The sequence below is a fragment of the Thunnus maccoyii genome, chromosome 14, assembly GCF_910596095.1.
Source record: "Thunnus maccoyii chromosome 14, fThuMac1.1, whole genome shotgun sequence".
Lineage (NCBI taxonomy): Eukaryota > Metazoa > Chordata > Actinopteri > Scombriformes > Scombridae > Thunnus > Thunnus maccoyii.
The window spans coordinates 18,892,656-18,910,962 of NC_056546.1; the positions used below are offsets into that span (position 1 = coordinate 18,892,656).

Below are 18,307 nucleotides of genomic sequence, written 5' to 3' on the forward strand. Positions count from 1 at the left end.
TCTGTGCTTGTAGAGCACAGCAGAGTTATAGGTATTTTGTAGAGTTTTCCTTAAGGTACAGTGTGCCATATACCCCATCTAAGATTATTAATAATTCACCCAAAAACAAAGTTCTCCAAAATGCACTTGAAGAAAGAAAGAAAGAAAGAAAGAAAGAAAGAAAGAAAGAAAGAAAAAAAGAAAGAAAGAAAGAAAGAAAGAAAGAAAGAAAGAAAGAAAGAAAGAAAGAAAGAAAAGAAAGCTCAGTCTGAAAACCCAAAGATATTCTGCTGTGTGACCCATGTGTTTTTTTTTTTTTTTTTGGATAACAGAGAGGCTATTCATGTCTTCGATTCTGATTTGGCAACCGTATTTATAAGTTTACAGATCTGTGGTTCATATTAACACTATTGGTTGTTTGTGCCCTGTCATAAAACTTGATTTGTATGTTGAAAGCATTCTTCTGATGCTGGACTAGAGATAACACATTTTTTAATGTTTTCTGCCTGGATAGATTTTAAGAAAAATTCAGGTCAATCTATGAAAGCACCCAGTGAGGGAACTAGTAGTACCAAATCCAAGATATGCTGTGTGAAAATATGGATTTGAACATATTTTATATATCTGGGTTGCTGTAAATTTATAATGCACCATATTAATGAAGCAAACTATCAGACAATTCATAAAACTTGGCATTGTATCCAGGTGGCTGCTGCTGAACTTCTGGTTGTCCCATTGAAGAATTTAAAGCAAAAATAGACAATTAGGCAAAAATAAATGATAGCAAGCAAATTATATAAATACAATTATAGGATTGCATGTTATATTTCTCTTTTGGAGGATGTAAATTATGGTAGCTCTACAGATTTCATGGGAATCAAAGTGTATCATTTCTTCAGCCGTAAATCAAAATCTGATTTTTAGATACATACATGGTGATTTGTTATTGTAAACTTGAGATATACCTGCAAAATGTGCAACACTTTATGTGTTTTTTGTTGAGTTTACATGCAATAATAATGTAAGCTCAACCTCTCTGATAGTGAGAATGTTGAATCTATGGTGATCTGAAATTATATTTTTCATCAGATGCAGCAATCTGTATACCTCTATCTTTTCTTTCCATATATTATGCATGTAATGTCATTTTAGAAATAGTCTGTGCATGTTCAAATGCAAAGGTTTTATTTTTCATTTATACTGTAGAATTTCATATGTGGACAGTGTTTATGGAGGACAATCATCCAGCCATAGCCCATAGCTGTTCTATTTCTTGTCTGCATAGTATTTCGCAAATACAGGAGTAGTACATTGTGCCCTCTGATTACCCTCTATTTTTACATCATCTTATGTCCGTGGAGATTCAATTACTGGCTGAATATAGTTGATTTATGTGACCATTCAGCACCGCCTGATTTAAAATCAGGGGGAAATACAGAAAATATGCATTCATCAGTGTCTTTTAATGCCATAATGAGGTGAAAGGATAGTCAGGACTGAAATGGTTGCTTCGCCCATTTGGTGTACTTCTCTCTTCTACCATCTAACTACCTAACTATGTGTGTGGAGGAAAATGAAGCTATTGATGTCCTTGAACTTTTGCATAGTTTAATAAATTCTAATTAGATTAGAGCAAGGGAGTGCATGAAAGGACAGTTTTTTTTTTTAATTTTGCTGATTAGAGTGAAAAAAATGTATGCACAGGGCTACATTTTTTGTGTTGAAAAGCTCATTAAGGCTGCTATCACAGATTTGCAAGGGAAGACGAGGGAAATGGTTTTGTCATTGAGGCTCACAAACACATCACACTTTGTTGGCTGTGTGAGAAACGCCGACTGAACAAGTGGTCGCCTTCATATGAGGAAATGTCTGACAGCAGTGAAGAATAAATATGTATTGATTATTTAATGCATGTGCACAGCCACATTTATTCATCATCATAAACCTCACAAAATTAGTTCATTCTAAGCACTCTGATGAATTGAAAGACTGTGAGCTATTTTGTGATATTCATACATGTAAGACTCCAATAAAAAGAGAGACATGCCGAATGCTTGCCATAACCATGACAGATTATTTTCTGCAAATAAACCGCTTCACCTGGTACCATCAGTGAATTGAAGAAAGGGATATGTTTTAAATCACCTCCTTTTTTAAGCTTTGCAACACTTTTGCTGAGAGGCAGAAGACCTGAGAGCTTTGACTGCATATCAGACAGGTACATCGACAATAACGTGAACTTGCCGACAGTAGGTCAGACAGGCTATTCAGCCGAAGCTATTGGGGGTCTTGAGTGTCATGGGCCTTTAAAACTCCACGTTCCTCTGCAGTGAGTGTGTCGCCAGCTCCCTATTTCAGTGCTCTGCAGAGCACAGCTGAATGGACAGCAGCCATTGTGTGCCCAGATAATGCACTTCAATCATCCTTAATGTCATCATAGCGAAAAAGGCACAGAAGCTGGGTTGAAGAGGTTTTATTTCCCTCCCATATCCAGAGAACAAAAAAATGAAAGTTTTAATAATAAGATTTTACGACTGTGGTCAGTTTGCACACTACTTATACTGACCAGCTGTATTAAGAGCTGTGTTGTGTGCCAAAGGATGGAAATGTGAAATATTGTTATAGCTGTTTTTGATGCACATTCTGTGATGCCCTCTGGGTGGTAAACGATTAAGTATCATGTTAAAGTTAAAGTTGATTCAGTTTGCTTGGTTGAGTTTAACATGTTTGTTTCTTTTTACATAACACTTAATATTCTGGACATGGTAAGCTGCAGGGAAAGCTTGTGGTGTGGTGATCAATTCCATACATTGGCCAACGGCAAGACGTTGAATGGCTAATTGACCGCAGTAATGGTGCATGGCTATGTGGTTGTGGACGATGGAGACGTGCACATTAAAAAACAATTAATTTCCAATACTAATGTCACTCTTGGCTGCCTCTGATGCTGCATATAACAAGGAGCTGTCACTGATAAGTCATTTCATACTCCATCTAGGATTTGATCCAGGCTATGCAAAGTTCGGGGGCCTTATTGTGGCAGAGTGAGATACACACTTTTGAGTTTTTCCTTTTCAAAGCCACCTGATGAGAATTTATGCTTCTCGATTAGCGGACTCATTTATTTCTTTGAAAAGCTACAAGGTCGTGGTCTGGTCATGGCATGATTAAATTTTCTGCTTCTAGCCACTGAGTCAATTACTTTTACTCTTGTTTACAGTAGTCAAGCTGCAGCAGGCAACTTTGCACTTTGGCAGCTCCGTATTGGCTACAAGACATCATTTTGAAAGTTGGAATAATTTCACTATCCAGAAATCATGAGATGGCTTCAGTAAATGGCAGACTGTAAGCTCTAATTTTACTGTTAATGGCTGGGCAATGTTGGAGATGATTTTTAAAAATGCCAGCAGGTTCAGCCATCACTGATGAGAACTGCTTTCTGTTTGTGGAGTGTTTGCTGGCGCCTGTTTCAGAGACAGTTTGTTTTTACTCGCATTTTGATTTATTACTTCTAGTGCATGTTTATTTATTTATTTACATGCACATGGATATTTACTTTGATACTGTTATAGTGCACTGTAACCATATCAAAGTAAATACCCACACTGAGGCAATAGTTTGATTAACAAATCACAGGAGCCTAATTTCCATTATAATCTGTGTGTAAATGATGCATTTGATAATCCAGTTAATGTCCGGAAAGACTACAGGAAACATCTTTGTTAGTGTCAGACAAGAAAAATGGCGCAACTTCATTAGTGTTTATTCTTGTTTCTGTTGATGAATGAATGGTGCATTTATGCCACGCAGTGTTGTTTTTTTAGTGGGTTTTTTTGACATCACTTTGCATCTGGTTGACACCATGGCCTTTATATAGTCAAGAAGAAAGATACAAATTACAAACTTGCAAATGAATGGAAATGTTTTCCTTTTATTGCTCTTGTTTTTACAGGATGATTCTAAAGGCTTCCAGTGGATCATAACCTGAGACCTTGTTCAGGATAGAAAAATAAAAACATCATGAATTAATTACTCCAAATTTTTAATGTGTCCTTCCTTTTTTTCTGATTACTTTGTCCTGCAGTAATTACAATCATTTTCCAAAGACTCAGCATAATTTCAACAGCATTATTCAGCATTATTTAAAATTAAGATAATCCTTTTTGCTCTATTACTGGTACTTAGCATCCAGTGGTGGAAAGTAACAAAGTACATTTACTGAAGTATTGTACTTAAGTACAATTTTTAGGTGCTTGTACTTTACTTGAGTATTTCCATTTTATGCTACTTTATACTTCCACTCCACTACATTTCAGAGGGAAATATTGTACTTTCTACTCCACTACATTTATTTGACAGTTTCAGTTACTTTTCAGATGAAGATTTGACACAATGAATAATATAACAAGCTTTTAAAATACAACACATTGTTAAAGATTAAACCAGTGGTTTTCAACCTTTTTGACTTTTGATGTCTTACAAAAAGCAGTGTGTAGTTGGGGTCACATTTCAGATGTCTATGAGTTGTTAACAGCTCCATTTTAACCGAAGTAGGATTTTTCATGCACGACTTTTACTTGTAATGGAAAATTTTAAATTGCTGTATTGGTGCTTTTACCTAGGTAAAGGATCTGAATACTTCTTCCACCACTATTAGCATCTCTTTGACATAGGCCTGCAAAAGTGTGAAAAATAAGACTTTGAATATATGCATTAAAAGTGCATCATGCTTGGCCAGACAGTGCAGTGCATCTCTTCAGAGATATAATATAAAGTTAGAGGTTGTTGTGAGATAAAAGCATTTGTCCATTCAGATGACCTTGCTACTTGACCTTGCTTCTTCATAAATCTTTTTCATAATAACTTCAGGAAAGACTAAAAGTAATGTTTCACAAATGCCCTGTGCCAGATTTACACCCATAACATAGACACATTGTTTGGTGTGTTTGTCTCTGGAATATTCTGGCTTTCCAGAGATCATCAAGTGGTTAAATCCCCTGCCTCTTGAACTAAATGCTCTCCTTGTCCTGGGACTAAATCCCTGCAGAGTTTTCTCTCCTCTGTTTCCAATTCTCTTCGTCCCTGGACTCTTTACAAAAGTCTAAATAAAGAATAAAAAATACTACAGGTGAGAGGACTGTGAACATTCTGAGATTGTGGGAATTCAACTCTGTCATTGCTCAGAATAAATAAAAACAATTAGGCAATCTGCTAATAAAAATGATTACATACTGTATTGTATACTATATATGGATAAAGGAAAGTCCTTGTATTCTTTCTTTTAGCTGATTCTTACTTAAGAGTCATCCATGCTAACCAAAAAACAAACAATACTGTATTTGGTACTAAAATACCACAACACTACACGAGGCAGTGTCCAGTGCTTCAAAATTGAACAAAATCAAAATATGAAATTCTTTAAAAAGGGAATAGTTAAGCAAAAATCAGGTAGCCCAAATAATGTATGTACAAAGTTTAAAAAAAAACAAAACAAAAAAAACAAACAGTGATAACAATCTAGTGCAGCCATGCATAGCTTTGAAACCTGTAATAACTGTGATGGCTCTCATGTTCCCCAACTTGGCATCAGAATCCATTAAATAAAAATCCTATTGTGCTGCTGTTGTGCTCTTGTCTGAGGACATTTCAGCATTGCCACTGTGTCCTTGTAATTATTTTGGAGAGGGTATTTGCTTTAACATGAGCTTAGTCAATGAGCCAAGACAGGGCATGTTGCAGGCATCTTCCTCATGAGTAACTTGCATATGACACAATGTTCCCTGTGCTGATAGATGCAGGGTGGCAGTCTGAAGCAGTGGGTTTTACCACTGCAAAAGGATCAGACATGATTGGTGCTGTGGAAAAGCTGACAGCATGAATTATGAAAGTCTCATTAGGGGCTGTTGGAAATGATTTATCTTGCTACGAAATATGGTCATCTTTCCACATTTGCTTCCATGGCTACACAGTCTACATATTGTGTTTTGCTCCTTTAATTTCTTGGGTGTATCATTTTCCATTTATTAGTGAGGAATATCCATGAACGCCGAACCATGACTCTATTAAATCGAAGGTCACTACTTGGTATGCCAAGCAAAATGGCTCAGAAAAGGACAAGGTATGCTCTTTAAAAATTGGCTGCAGTTGCAAAGGTGCTAAAAAATGTGTCATGTTTCTCACTTGACAGATGCATTGCTTGGCATGGTGGCGTTGAGCTTGGCAGTGTGTGTGACTGCCAGGTCATCTACTGGGGTTGTGTGTTTCTATATTGATGCCAAAAGCTGCTTCCATAGTTTTCCAATGTGCCTTAGCAGGAGCATAATAGACAAGCACTTCAAAGGGTAATTATGCTAAATTCACAACAGTATATCAAGATCATATCCTCCTGGTATAAAAAAATCCTTTGTTTTGAGCCGATTGACCAAAACTGATAAGAAAAAACGTCATTAAACACTGTAAGCATGAGACTAGTGCCCCAGATTTGAGAAAGCCTCAGCATCTCATTTTGTGTTTAATGTGTAGTTTCTATACTATTCATGTAATCTGACTCTTCTTTCTGAACTGGTTTCATTAGTAATCCGCTTCCATCCTTGTTTCTGTCAGCGCACAGTAGTCCTTTCAGTTGTGTCCCTGCAGCAGCCCCACTTTTAGTCACGGGTGGTTCAGCAGTGTCGCTTTTTGAAAAGGCTGGTGATTTTGCAAGTTATATGCTGCAATCTTGGCATTGCTTTCACTTTAAAATGCTCCATAGGCGGATCCATTTTCTGATAGCATCATGCAGCTGAACTGAAAGCACGACACGTCGCTCACATTATCATGCAGAGTGTACATCTTTGTGAAAACCTCAGAGTAGATGACAAAGAAAGGGGTATCTTCATTTGTTGATGTTTCCCATTTTTTCCCCCTCTTATTTAAAACAAAATGAAGTCTACTTTCCAGGGATTTATAAGCAAGCACTTATTTACAGCCACGGTGATGTGGATGATGCTCTGGATGATTCTTGAGGTGGTAGTTCATTGTAGTATAATGCTTAGACTGTGGAATATGCATCTAAACGGTGTGGCTTTTGATGGAGAAGAGATTACATTTATCCATGTTTGGATGAGTTGAAATGGTATGAAAACAGACTGCTGAAGCCCGATCCCTGAAGTGTATGGAAAAGAGCAGGAATGATCTGCTCACGGCACCCAGCAACAGGGCTTCTTGATGCAGTGCTTTGATAACGTCAGAGCTCCATCTAGGTTGCTTTGTGAGGTACTGCTCAATAACCTTGTGATTTAGCATTGTGCTGTAAATTATCAATGCGATCTCCAGTAGCTGCTCATTTGCCTGCGCATCAGTAAAACAAAATACATCCTCCCTGCTTACAACAGACTGTATTCTGAGCACTTGTCTGAGTCCATTTTTAGGCGAGTTCACATGACTTTTCAATGAGGTGCAGTGGCAGTTGCACAGAATTCTAATTTGGCTTCAATCTAAGTCATTAGGAGAGTCAACAGGAAGCAAACAGATGGCAGAAGGAATATGATGGATAATTGTATGGTCTCAGAGGACAATTCGTAATTTGTATCTGATTCCGTGCAACCCCCTCATTTTCTTAATGAAGGACTAATTGAGTTTTTTAGATTGGCTCAAGCATATGGTACCACCAATAGTGAAGGGATCGTATAATGGCTGTAAGGAGATACATTGAGGACATCTGAGTTGATTTATTCTGAATGGTAGTCTGCTTTTAAGGGTGAAGTAACATTTAAGAGTCACTTTGGATGTCAAAGTGTATTTAACAGCTAAAATATAGTCCATGATCATTACATCACCATCATCATAATAATCATTATTATTATTTTTTACATTGAAAAGTAGTCTTTCACAGTTTTGTCAAAATCATTGATACTCAGTCTGAGGAAATAGAATATGCTGTCCTGTCACATGCCTCTAAAATGTTGGAATAAATAGTAGTAAAATATGTACTTTACTTATGAATAAATGTATGTTTGATGTTTTTTATGTAATGTTTTTATGTAATTGACTGTGACACATAATGACTGATGTTATTCTTTGCTTTCCTCTGGAATGTGTTTTTGTTATTACAACTTTTCTTTATCTCTCTTTTGTAATATACCTGTTGGCAATTGTAATTATTATGTTTATTTTTTTGCAGAGAAAATTATTAATCATTTTTCTGCATTGATGTTCAGCTTTTAATACCTCCTGGGAACAAACAGTGTTTTAGCCCGTGGTCCTATTTTACCTTTTAATTAATTAACCTGTTGTTATAGTTTGGCATTTTTCCATATGTTTTATGTATTTCCATTGTAAATCATGACTCAAACAGAAGTCCAGTATCTAAAAAATGTACTTCAAGCACCTTACAAACCCAGAAATATTACAACATATGACAAAAATTTGCCAGCCTCAGTAGCTCAGCTGTTGAGAAATGGATCAAAGGCAAGCATGAGATAGAGAGGTATCCCTCTTCCTGGGCTGCGTGGACTGTAAGCTTGTCTCTATTTTGGGAACTTACACTCTTCAAAGTGCAGTGGTAATGAAGTGCCTCTCATTAAGAGCTACATTTGTGACAGTCAGTCAGTCAGGCAGGAATGCATGGAGGGGCAGTAAGCGGAGCGCCCCTGATAGAAGCTACTCATAGGGGCCTCTGAGTAAAGGCTCATTTCATGCAAGGTTAGACACATCAGTCATTGGACATGGGGCTGGCTTTTTCTGCCTTTCAATAGAATTACACATGGAACGTGTCCACACAGTGAAGATGAACCTGGAAATGAAATGTCTTCCATTGGACTCTCTGTGGCTGTGGTGATCACTGCCAGTGCTTAAGCTTAAAATTCCCTGCATGCAGTGGATCAAAGTCTCAGTGATGACAAAGGTCATGGACCCAGGGAACTTTCATTCTCTTTGATTGTGTGCTGTGCCTTCATTTGTTTGTAATGTGTACTGCATGTACTTAGTCGTGGGGCATTAATTAAATCAAGCGTGAATATCTTTGTAAATATGGTCACTAATTAAGCTTGAAAGCATCATTGAGCTGTGATGGGTCAGTAAAGCTTTTGAGCCACCAAATCAGGCTCACATAAATAGTTTGGCATGTGCAGGAAGATACTGTCCAGCACTATCCATGTTTGCACACCTTTGACATTATGATGAAGGCATGTGTGAGCCACAGCACATACAGTAACACTGTTAACTCAAATTATGAGCCTCAGTATCCTTCTGTTATGCCCCTCATTTATTGTCACCTGCTGAGGTCACAGCCCAGTGGTGACTAAGTTGTTCCACCTGTGATGCTATTAATCTGAGCAGACATTTAGCTATATGTTAGCCACATATATTCACTTATTTGGCTTCTCCATAGCTGCCATTGCTGTTTCTGTTTCTGCATGCAGCGCCCGCTTTGCTAACAGATGCCCCCCTAGAGATCAACTTCCAAAGCTGAGGAGTGATTTTCCTTTTTCTTTGTAGAGTGGCGAGGCATATCTCATGGCAAGATCAACTTGCAAAGCAGTCTGACTCATGAGAATAGTTGACCAATCATTTTAGCTTCTTAAAGTTGAGAGCAAGGTATTTTTTCTTAAAATAGCCTAATCTCATTCCTCACCTCTTTATTAATCAGCTGCTTTGTTGATAATGGCTGACAAGCAGGTGAAACGGTTGCCTTTATAAACTGACAGCACAGCACGGTGGCAGCAAGCAGCCTTTGCTCGCACCTTTTAAAAGATTTTTTTTTTTGCACTTTTTTGCAAGTAATTGCAGGTTTGATGTTGCTAAGTGTTACTGAATGAAGTGCTAATTCTGCTTCTTGCTTTAGCGAATTAGGAGCTTTTAAAAAATGTGACATGTAAGGAACAGGAGAAATGTGTATGCATTAATTTGTGTGTCCTTGTGGGTGAATTAAGTGACTGGAATTTTTTGCATATTGTAGATTTAATGTTTTGCGTGACATTGGTAAATCAATGGGTGTTTCCTGAAACTTTTGGGTCTATGATTTACAAGTGTCAAACAAAACAAGTCAAAAAAATGGTATTTCATAGCTAACAAAGATGTTGGCATCATTAAGTTTGACCTGCTTGAATGCTTCAATTATCAACAGACTTTAATCTAAAGCTAAAATCATGAAATATGTGCGCTGTAACTGACAAACAGCCATTTTGGTTCATGTATATCTATAGAGAGTCTCAAAAATCATCCGTGAAACTGCTGACAACTATATTTCTCTAAAATTATGTTATTATAATCTCAAGGAGACAGCTGAGTAATTTCCTCAATGCTACAGTACAAAATACTTAGGACTGATTGATGGAGTTGGCATTTGATGGAGTTGGCATTGTAAAGGAAAAGACATTGCACAGAGGAAATAATGTAGACACCAGATGGTTAGACACTTATAATATATTGTTTGGATATGAGTCTATGAAAGGGGAGGTTAAGAGACAGTTAGTATGTATGTAAGTATATATTTGACCGGTACTCCTGCCTACTCCATGTACACTATCCATATAAAAAAGACAACCATTATAGTCCGGTATGATGACAGGTTGTGATTTAAATGGTGGCCTTTAGCCCCACTTTGTTCAGTAAATATGCTGTACATTCACTGCATTTCCATTACAGTATCTACACACACTATGAATACTCTTTGTAAATGTTTCATGGATGTACTGTCTAGTTGTAAGAGCCATTTGTGAAAAAAACAACATTTGGATCCAGAGAGTTTAAGATTATTTTGAATTTTTAAATTATTTCAGTAACAGGGTGCACAGCTTTGACCTTTTGCTAAAAGGATGATTCCTGTTCTGGAAGGAACGGTGGTTATTGCTGATCTGTCTGCCAAGGTCATCTGAGCAAACCGGCTCCCTATTTTAGACAAATAGATTTAATCCTCCACAAACACATTGGGTAGGCTGATTCATCGATTTGGTCAATTCTGTTAAATTTAATAGCCACTGTAACAGTTGCAGAAAAGTAATTTTTAATTCTTAGTCCAAAAACGCATGCTTTGTCAGTGATGCATGCCATCGAGGTTGTGTGCATGCAAAACAAAGTGAATGAATCACTCGGTGCACAAACAGAAAGGCGACTAACAGTGATGGATTTTTCCTGAATGGCATTGTCTCTCCTTTGTTCAAGCATGATGGTTGATGGATGTCAATAAGTATTCTCTTTAATCCTGAATGAAGGACAGACACCTCATCCGTCTTAATTTATTTTAAAACACACAGTTTAAAAGTTGTGAATACTGGCCAAAACTTCAAGATTATGCTGCCTCAAACAGAGCAAATGTTTCCAAGTAATGACATGATAAATGCATCATCTGTACTTTCTGCCTTGTAATACAGTTAAGACACCCTGTTTTGGGCTGCTTTGACAAATGACAACAGCCTGCCCCAGCAGTTATTAAAATTCTGGTTTGTCTCTCATGTTTACTGTTATGTAGCCACAGGCTTGAATATAATCCTGGTAGTTCAATTAAACTGTTGTGCTTATTTTTCAGTACTTTTCTGGTGTCATGTTTCGACATCGTGATCTTTTTCATTCAACCTCAGGCCATCTGAACCACAGTGTTTTGGATTAACATCTTGGCTTTAAGGCATTAAAAGTGACTCCAGTTCCATACACTTAAAATAGGAACTCCTTACGCACTAAATTAACCAATTCTTATCTGTGTACTAGCAGGTTGAGCTTAATAATAGATTCCTGTCCAGACTGATGTAAATATAATTACTCAAACATTCGTCATGAAAAGATGATGATGAAACACTTCTATTTAAAAGTTTGCCTTGTAATGACAGTTTGTCTCTCACTGACATCTTAATGACATTTTTATAATCTCTCTCATGTTGCAACGCTTTTGTTGTATTGTTCATCATGAGCTGTTGGGAGCTAGATTAGATTACATGTGACTGACTGCAGGGCTAATATCACAGTTTAATGGACTGAGTTGATCAATGTTTTGCACAGGCAGGTCATTTTCAAAGGTATGAGAGAATTATTATCAATTATTTGTCAAGTCAGTCACATTGATTAGTATTTAAAAAGAACAATAGCCTCCAGCTTCATCTATGTTCATATATGTATGTTACTAACCAGTTTATTCACATTTATGTTTTTTCTTAATGTAAATAATAGAACAGAGCGATAGCTTGGGATTATTTTCTTTCAGTTTAATATTGAAAATCACAAATGTGAAGCTCTGTAGGTTCTAACACTTTTGCTATGCAATGGAAAACATGACAGTATGAGTGTCTATATGATGATTTCTACAACATACTTTCAACTTTTTTCATTATAAACATTGGATGATAATAAAAAGTAAAAGCATTAAAAGAAGCCATGCCCCTTTATCCATCCAACCCCACAGAGCCAAGTGGCATGAAAGTGCTACTAGCTTTTAGTTTCATTTGTATAAGTTCATTAAAAAGCAGCGTGTCCCGCTTTTTGTATGATTCCCTGCAAAGTAGCAGACATTCAGGCTGACTAAATCAGACGGTCCTTTTATTTCTGCCGAATGGGGAATGGGTTCATGATCCAAGACACCACAGGGTAGAGCATGAAAACACAGTAAAGAGATAACATGTCAAAGAATCTACAGTAGTAACTAAACATTAGATCAACTGCCTGCTGATTGTCTGACCATCAGTGTACCTGCACATTGTTTGTCCAGTGCGGAGTTCACACTGTGCTTTCTGCTTAATTTGAACAACACAGATGTGGACACAATCAAATCAGACTAGAAGACTTTTGAACATGCTTCTGAAGCTTGTTACTTTGTATGGTCATGGTTCTGAAAGTCCCAATCGGCATCAAAACGCTGTGATGTTTGTTTCTATCTGCCGACTTTCCCTCTTTTCATTATGACCTCTTATATCCTCTATACACATATTTTTTAATGCAAACTCAAACACAGTTTTCTTCATGCTATACAAGGAAGAGATGCTGTTTGAATGTAGCTGAAAACCCAGAGCCACTTTTTCTGGGTCTTAATTCATTAATTTATTTTGCCTAATCCAATCATGGAACATATTTGTTGATCTGATTTGGTTAATGCCAGTTGTCTGATGCGTGGATCAGACAACTGTCTTCTTTTACAGTCAAGTGATTTCCTGTATAATTAGGCATAAAACTTGAGCTTTCAGTGGAACATGATCAGATGAGATGACAGATTTCCTCCTTTAGGCCTCACTGCGAGGAAGGTCAGTCTTTCTAGGCTTACAGTCTGCTGTAGGGAGTCCAGGAAACTGAGGCTACCAACTATATTAGAAATGATGATTTAAACATCCTCCCTATCAATGGCTGATGCATTGTATTGTCTAATGTACTAACATAAGCTATGTGTGAATCTGTTGTTGATGCATCACCTGCATTGCCTATTTGCAAATGATAAAATCACCTCATTAGGACCACACTGCCAAAAGTAATGCCAGCTTTCAATAAAAACAAGCAGATAAAACAATTTGCATGAGCTATTTAAGTGAGTAAAGTATGAATGTTGTTTTACAGTGTGTCAGATTCACTTAAAACAGCTGATGCAAATTCTTAACTATGCAATGCAATATAACATCACTTTTCTCAGTGTGGTGTCAGAGTCTCTTTGTCCCTTTTATGGGAAACAAAGAGGGCATGCATTGTAATGAATACAGCTCAGAATACATTTGTCTAATTTTACTCACAATATTTTGGACTTGGTCAACCAAAAAAAAGAAATCCCACAAAGATGACATGTGGATCAATAGCATGTTATGTCCATGACCCCCTCCTCTGTGGCTTTCTGATGGCTTACACATTTTTACTTTCATTTTCTTTTCTTTTCTTTTCTGGGTGTGCAGGAGGGTGGGAGGGAGGGAGCTGGTTTGATGAAGTGTTAGAGTCTTAAAACCGGTGTGAGTTTATTTGCATGTTTGCTATGTGTCTACGCTGTGCTTTCAAGCTCAATTAATACTTCCAACTCACCCTTATAAATTCTTTGCATTGTTCTATGCCCTAGAGTAAAGGACAAATTAAATACAAACTTGTGTGGTCTTTGTTTCTAGCCATGTACTGCAGTTGTTTTCGAACATCCTGAAAAACAGTATGTAATAAGCTTTTGTTCTCAGAAGATCATGTTTAAGCCTAGCTTTCATATGAACCTCTATTTTGTCCCATAGAATATGGAATGATCGGAGAGCATACAGTAAAAAGTCAGCGGCCAAGATCAGTTCATGACACAAAGGCCCTGCAGGAGCAAGCTGAATCTGCTAAATTTATGGCACAAACTGGTAATACAATAGTTATGTTTCTTTACTTTATTTTTTTAACTAAACTTAATTTCATCATGCATGCTCTCTCTTGTACTGCACCTTTTAAGTGGAAATGTTTTGCATTATTATTTTTTCCTACTCATTCTCTATTGCTACATATGAACTAGGAAGATAAATTTCCCATTTCTCTATGAGTATTTACTTTGAATATAGAACGTAATTGGGTTTTGTGGGTCTGTTTGTTTTATTGTCACATAGTGACTTGGCAAGTGGATTGCTCATACAGTATATTCATAGAACATTAATTAAATAGCAGTTTTAAACTAAGGCCCTGATGCAGTTAATCACTTCCTCGAAGGCGTGATCAATTAAATGTCATATGATTAAAAAAAAAAAAAAACCCACCCCTTCAGCCAAATATGAAACACATACTTGGCAAAAGATGAACTGATAGATGCTGCCCTCAGAGATAAAATGAAGCTATGTGGCTTAATCAAATGTAGCATCCAAAAAATTAAAAACAGAAATGAATTAAATTCATAATGACTTTTGTAACCTACCACCTTAGCATTTTTAATAAATTGAGAGAGTATTGAAATAAGTGATAGCAATTCCACAGCAAAACCTTAATTTTGCTTTCATTATTTAGTTGATTTATGTTTTATTATATCTAGAAAACACCTTTTTTGTTCAGTGGGTGGGTTTAAATTTAGCCGTTATTGAGATTTTTTTTTTTAAGTTTTATTTTGATTTTTGGGAAATGTTTTGATTTTTTCCATGTGTTGTCCCATTGAAATTGCTGTCATTGTTTAAAAACTCCTTTCATTACCATTTTAATTTGCAACACTCCATACATATATACTGGTACTAACATATGCTCATTAACACCTCCCATTTTACACAACGCTGTACATATGTTGTTTCCTTGTCGAGTCGCATCGCTGTGCTTCTCTGTTTCTCATTCTCACACAATTTACTCTCCCTGTACTGCCTCATTTAACAAATTGATCCACCTTTCAGTCTATTTTATGATCTGCAAAATTAAGGGCAGGGTTTAGATCCCTATTTGGCTGAAACTATGTGTTGATGCTACATGCTGAGAAATTACTTTAAAGCATATTGTGCTTAAAATTCCAACATGATTTGATGACTTCCAATGACATAAATGTATTCAGAGCTGCAATTGAAAGTATTCCTTTCTGTATTAAATTATTCCTCTAATGCATGAATACTTCACCTGAGGGTTTAACATAATCAAACATCAATTATTCGGTGACTACTTAGATGTAGGAATTTGATTGTTCACTCCCTTGTCACCGAATAATTTATTCTTCTCTCATATAGGCTACCATTGATTTGGAATTCACCTCACTGCCTCATCATAATATACAGCTTTATTTAGCATTTCATGACTTTTTGATATTTGACCCTTTTGGACCATGAAGATAGAAATACTCAATTTGGTTTCTGTTCATTAATCTTTTGAATTCAACCAAAAGAGATTAATGTAACAACCATGGTCCTTTTTCTACTAATCTTACAATTGCAATATGATTATTTAGTGATAATATGTGTGAATGCAGAGTTAAACTATTCAAAAGTCTGTTTGCCAAAACTTCCATTTCGGCTCCATAGCCTGGACCATGGCAATATAATTTATTCTTCTTGTGTATGTTTTACATTTACTTTTATCCAGCACTGAACTACATCTCGGCATTCAAAATTGAAATTTGAATATCCTGAAAACAGTCTGCTTTGAGCCACATTCAAACACATAAAAATGGCTGTAATCTGCTGAATAAAATCAGCTAACCACCCCTGGTAGTTAATAGGTTAGGATTAGAAAATTATTTGAAATCACTGTCAAAAAATACAGAATTTGCTCTACTGTTGTCAAGGAAACTAGATAGTTTGCCGCAGTGCAAGGGGACCCATATTTCAGACCTCTCTCTGAACTAACACCCATTAAAGTTCCATTTTATTTTCTCAAATGTCGCTTTTCTTGCATGTTATCATGTTCTTATGAAGTTTTGTTTATTTATAGTGATTTTCTCATTTTGTCTAAGCATATTATTTTGTTTCATTGAAATGCATGAATTCTTTAAAAAAATGAACTGAAACAGTTAGAATGCAACCCTGTCTACTGTTCATTTTTATAATCAAAGCTATGCCTTCTCTGTGATCTTTGCATAAATGCACATTTAGATTTGTTTTAAAAAGCCTGATTAATTTACACATCTGTCCATTGTTAATGCAGCTACTCAGTGCTTGCAGATGCAAAACACTTAATTGTGCTGCCTATAAATGAATCATTAGTTAAAAGAATTATGCTTCCAATTCAGTATTTATCAAAGATCACATAAAGGTAGTATAGAGTGTACAATAGTGTTCCTGTAAATCTTAAAGACCCCACCTCACCCCAACGTGACTCATGTTGGCCCCTCCCCATTTTACTCAACCCTTGCCCACCTTGCCCCACCCTGCCCCGTTAGCCGTGCCGCAGGACCATATTGCTGCATTTAACTAGTGTCACCCTTCTCCCACACAGGTGAATCAGGTGCAGAGGAGTGGTCCCAGTGGAGCTCATGCTCTGTAACATGCGGTCAAGGGTCGCAGGTGCGAACAAGAACATGTGTCTCACCATACGGAACACACTGCAGCGGCCCTTTAAGAGAATCAAGGGTTTGCAATAACACTGCCCCTTGTCCAGGTAGTGTTAGCCGCAGATTCTTGAATATGAATGTTTTGCTCATTTGTTGTTTACATGGGAGGAAATGTGTTGCTGTGTTTTAACAGACTTTTCAATGTGTCTATTTAATAATGTATTATTATCATTATTGCAGTTATTACTACTATTAATCTGATGCTTTCTTTCTTTGTTATTTTGTAAATGTGGGTTTATTTTTCATGATCATTTTTGTGTTTTCCATTTCATGTAACTGTAAGGCAATTCATCAGCATTGAAATGGTTTATGACATGTGGTCTGCACTGAGCTTGGGGAGCAATAGACACTGATATGTCGTCAGCTTCATTTCCTTGAAGGTCAGCAGTGAATTCTAAAATCGCTTGGCTGCGTTTCTTCAAACATGCTGTAAGGCATTTCTTCCTCAACCCATGATGGCATAGCAGATGAGTCACTGGTAGTCAGGTATCAGCATCAGATGCTTATTCTGACTGGTGATTGCAACGCGCTAATATTTGTCTGTATGCATCAGGAAGGACACTGTGTCGTTCTAAACAAGTTCATTATCCATTTTTGAGATTGTGTACACAGACAATTATGTTGATTTACTGATGAGATTTGGAACCTATGTTGAGTCAAGGTATTTGGTTGAGGTGCTGTTAAGATGAGTGCTTCTGTGACTGTACCACAAAGTCTACATACTGTAATTATAGCTGATCAAAACTACTTTGAGCTGCATTCCCCTAACATTCTGATCTATGATGTACTGTGCTTCATTTTTAGATGTGGCATGAGTAAGTGGGAAGTTGGCAGTTTTCAAAAGGATCGTCCTCTTACTGTGTGTGGACACTAAGAGATAGCTAGAAAAGGAGTCATTTCAAAAGAGCAGCCTGAGTATTATTCCACTCTGACCATTCATATTTAATTCAGAGTGCATTAAAGCTTCTATCCCTCCAGAAAAAAACAAGCTACATAGCCCAATTCCAGGTATATGCATCAATCTGCATGAGCAATAATTATTCATTTAGAACCAGAACGTACAGAGCTGCCCATATGAACTTATTTTTGCCCTTGAGTTATCTCAAGACCTGTAGACATTAGGTGTTTGCTTGTGGCTAATTGTGGATCTAGCACTTTCTTTCACATAATAATGCAGAAACACTTATCACCAAATAACTGGGCCATAAAGCTCTGGGAAAACTCCAAAGCCATGTTGACTTTTCTCACAAGAGTAAGACTGTTAGAACTTTTAATTTTAACTGAAAATGAGAGAGGGAGAGTTCAGATGAAAGTCTTTGTAATTTCCAAAATGCCATTATTCCTAATTTATTGTATTGTCTCATGAGTTTTCAGATAGATCATAGTCTTGCAGCCTCATTAAATTGAATTGTCTGT

General features: G+C 36.8%; 1 protein-coding gene across 1 annotated transcript in view; it reads left to right on the plus strand.

Annotated features, from left to right (window-relative positions):
- The window catches only part of adgrb3 (adhesion G protein-coupled receptor B3), a 123,910-nt gene that overhangs the window by 33,798 nt on the left and 71,805 nt on the right, over positions 1 to 18,307 (plus strand). Inside the window, exons 3-4 of the mRNA XM_042433483.1 lie at positions 14,136 to 14,246; positions 16,777 to 16,938. Coding sequence (XP_042289417.1) covers positions 14,136 to 14,246; positions 16,777 to 16,938 — 273 coding nt within the window. The remainder of the gene's footprint in view (positions 1 to 14,135; positions 14,247 to 16,776; positions 16,939 to 18,307) is intronic.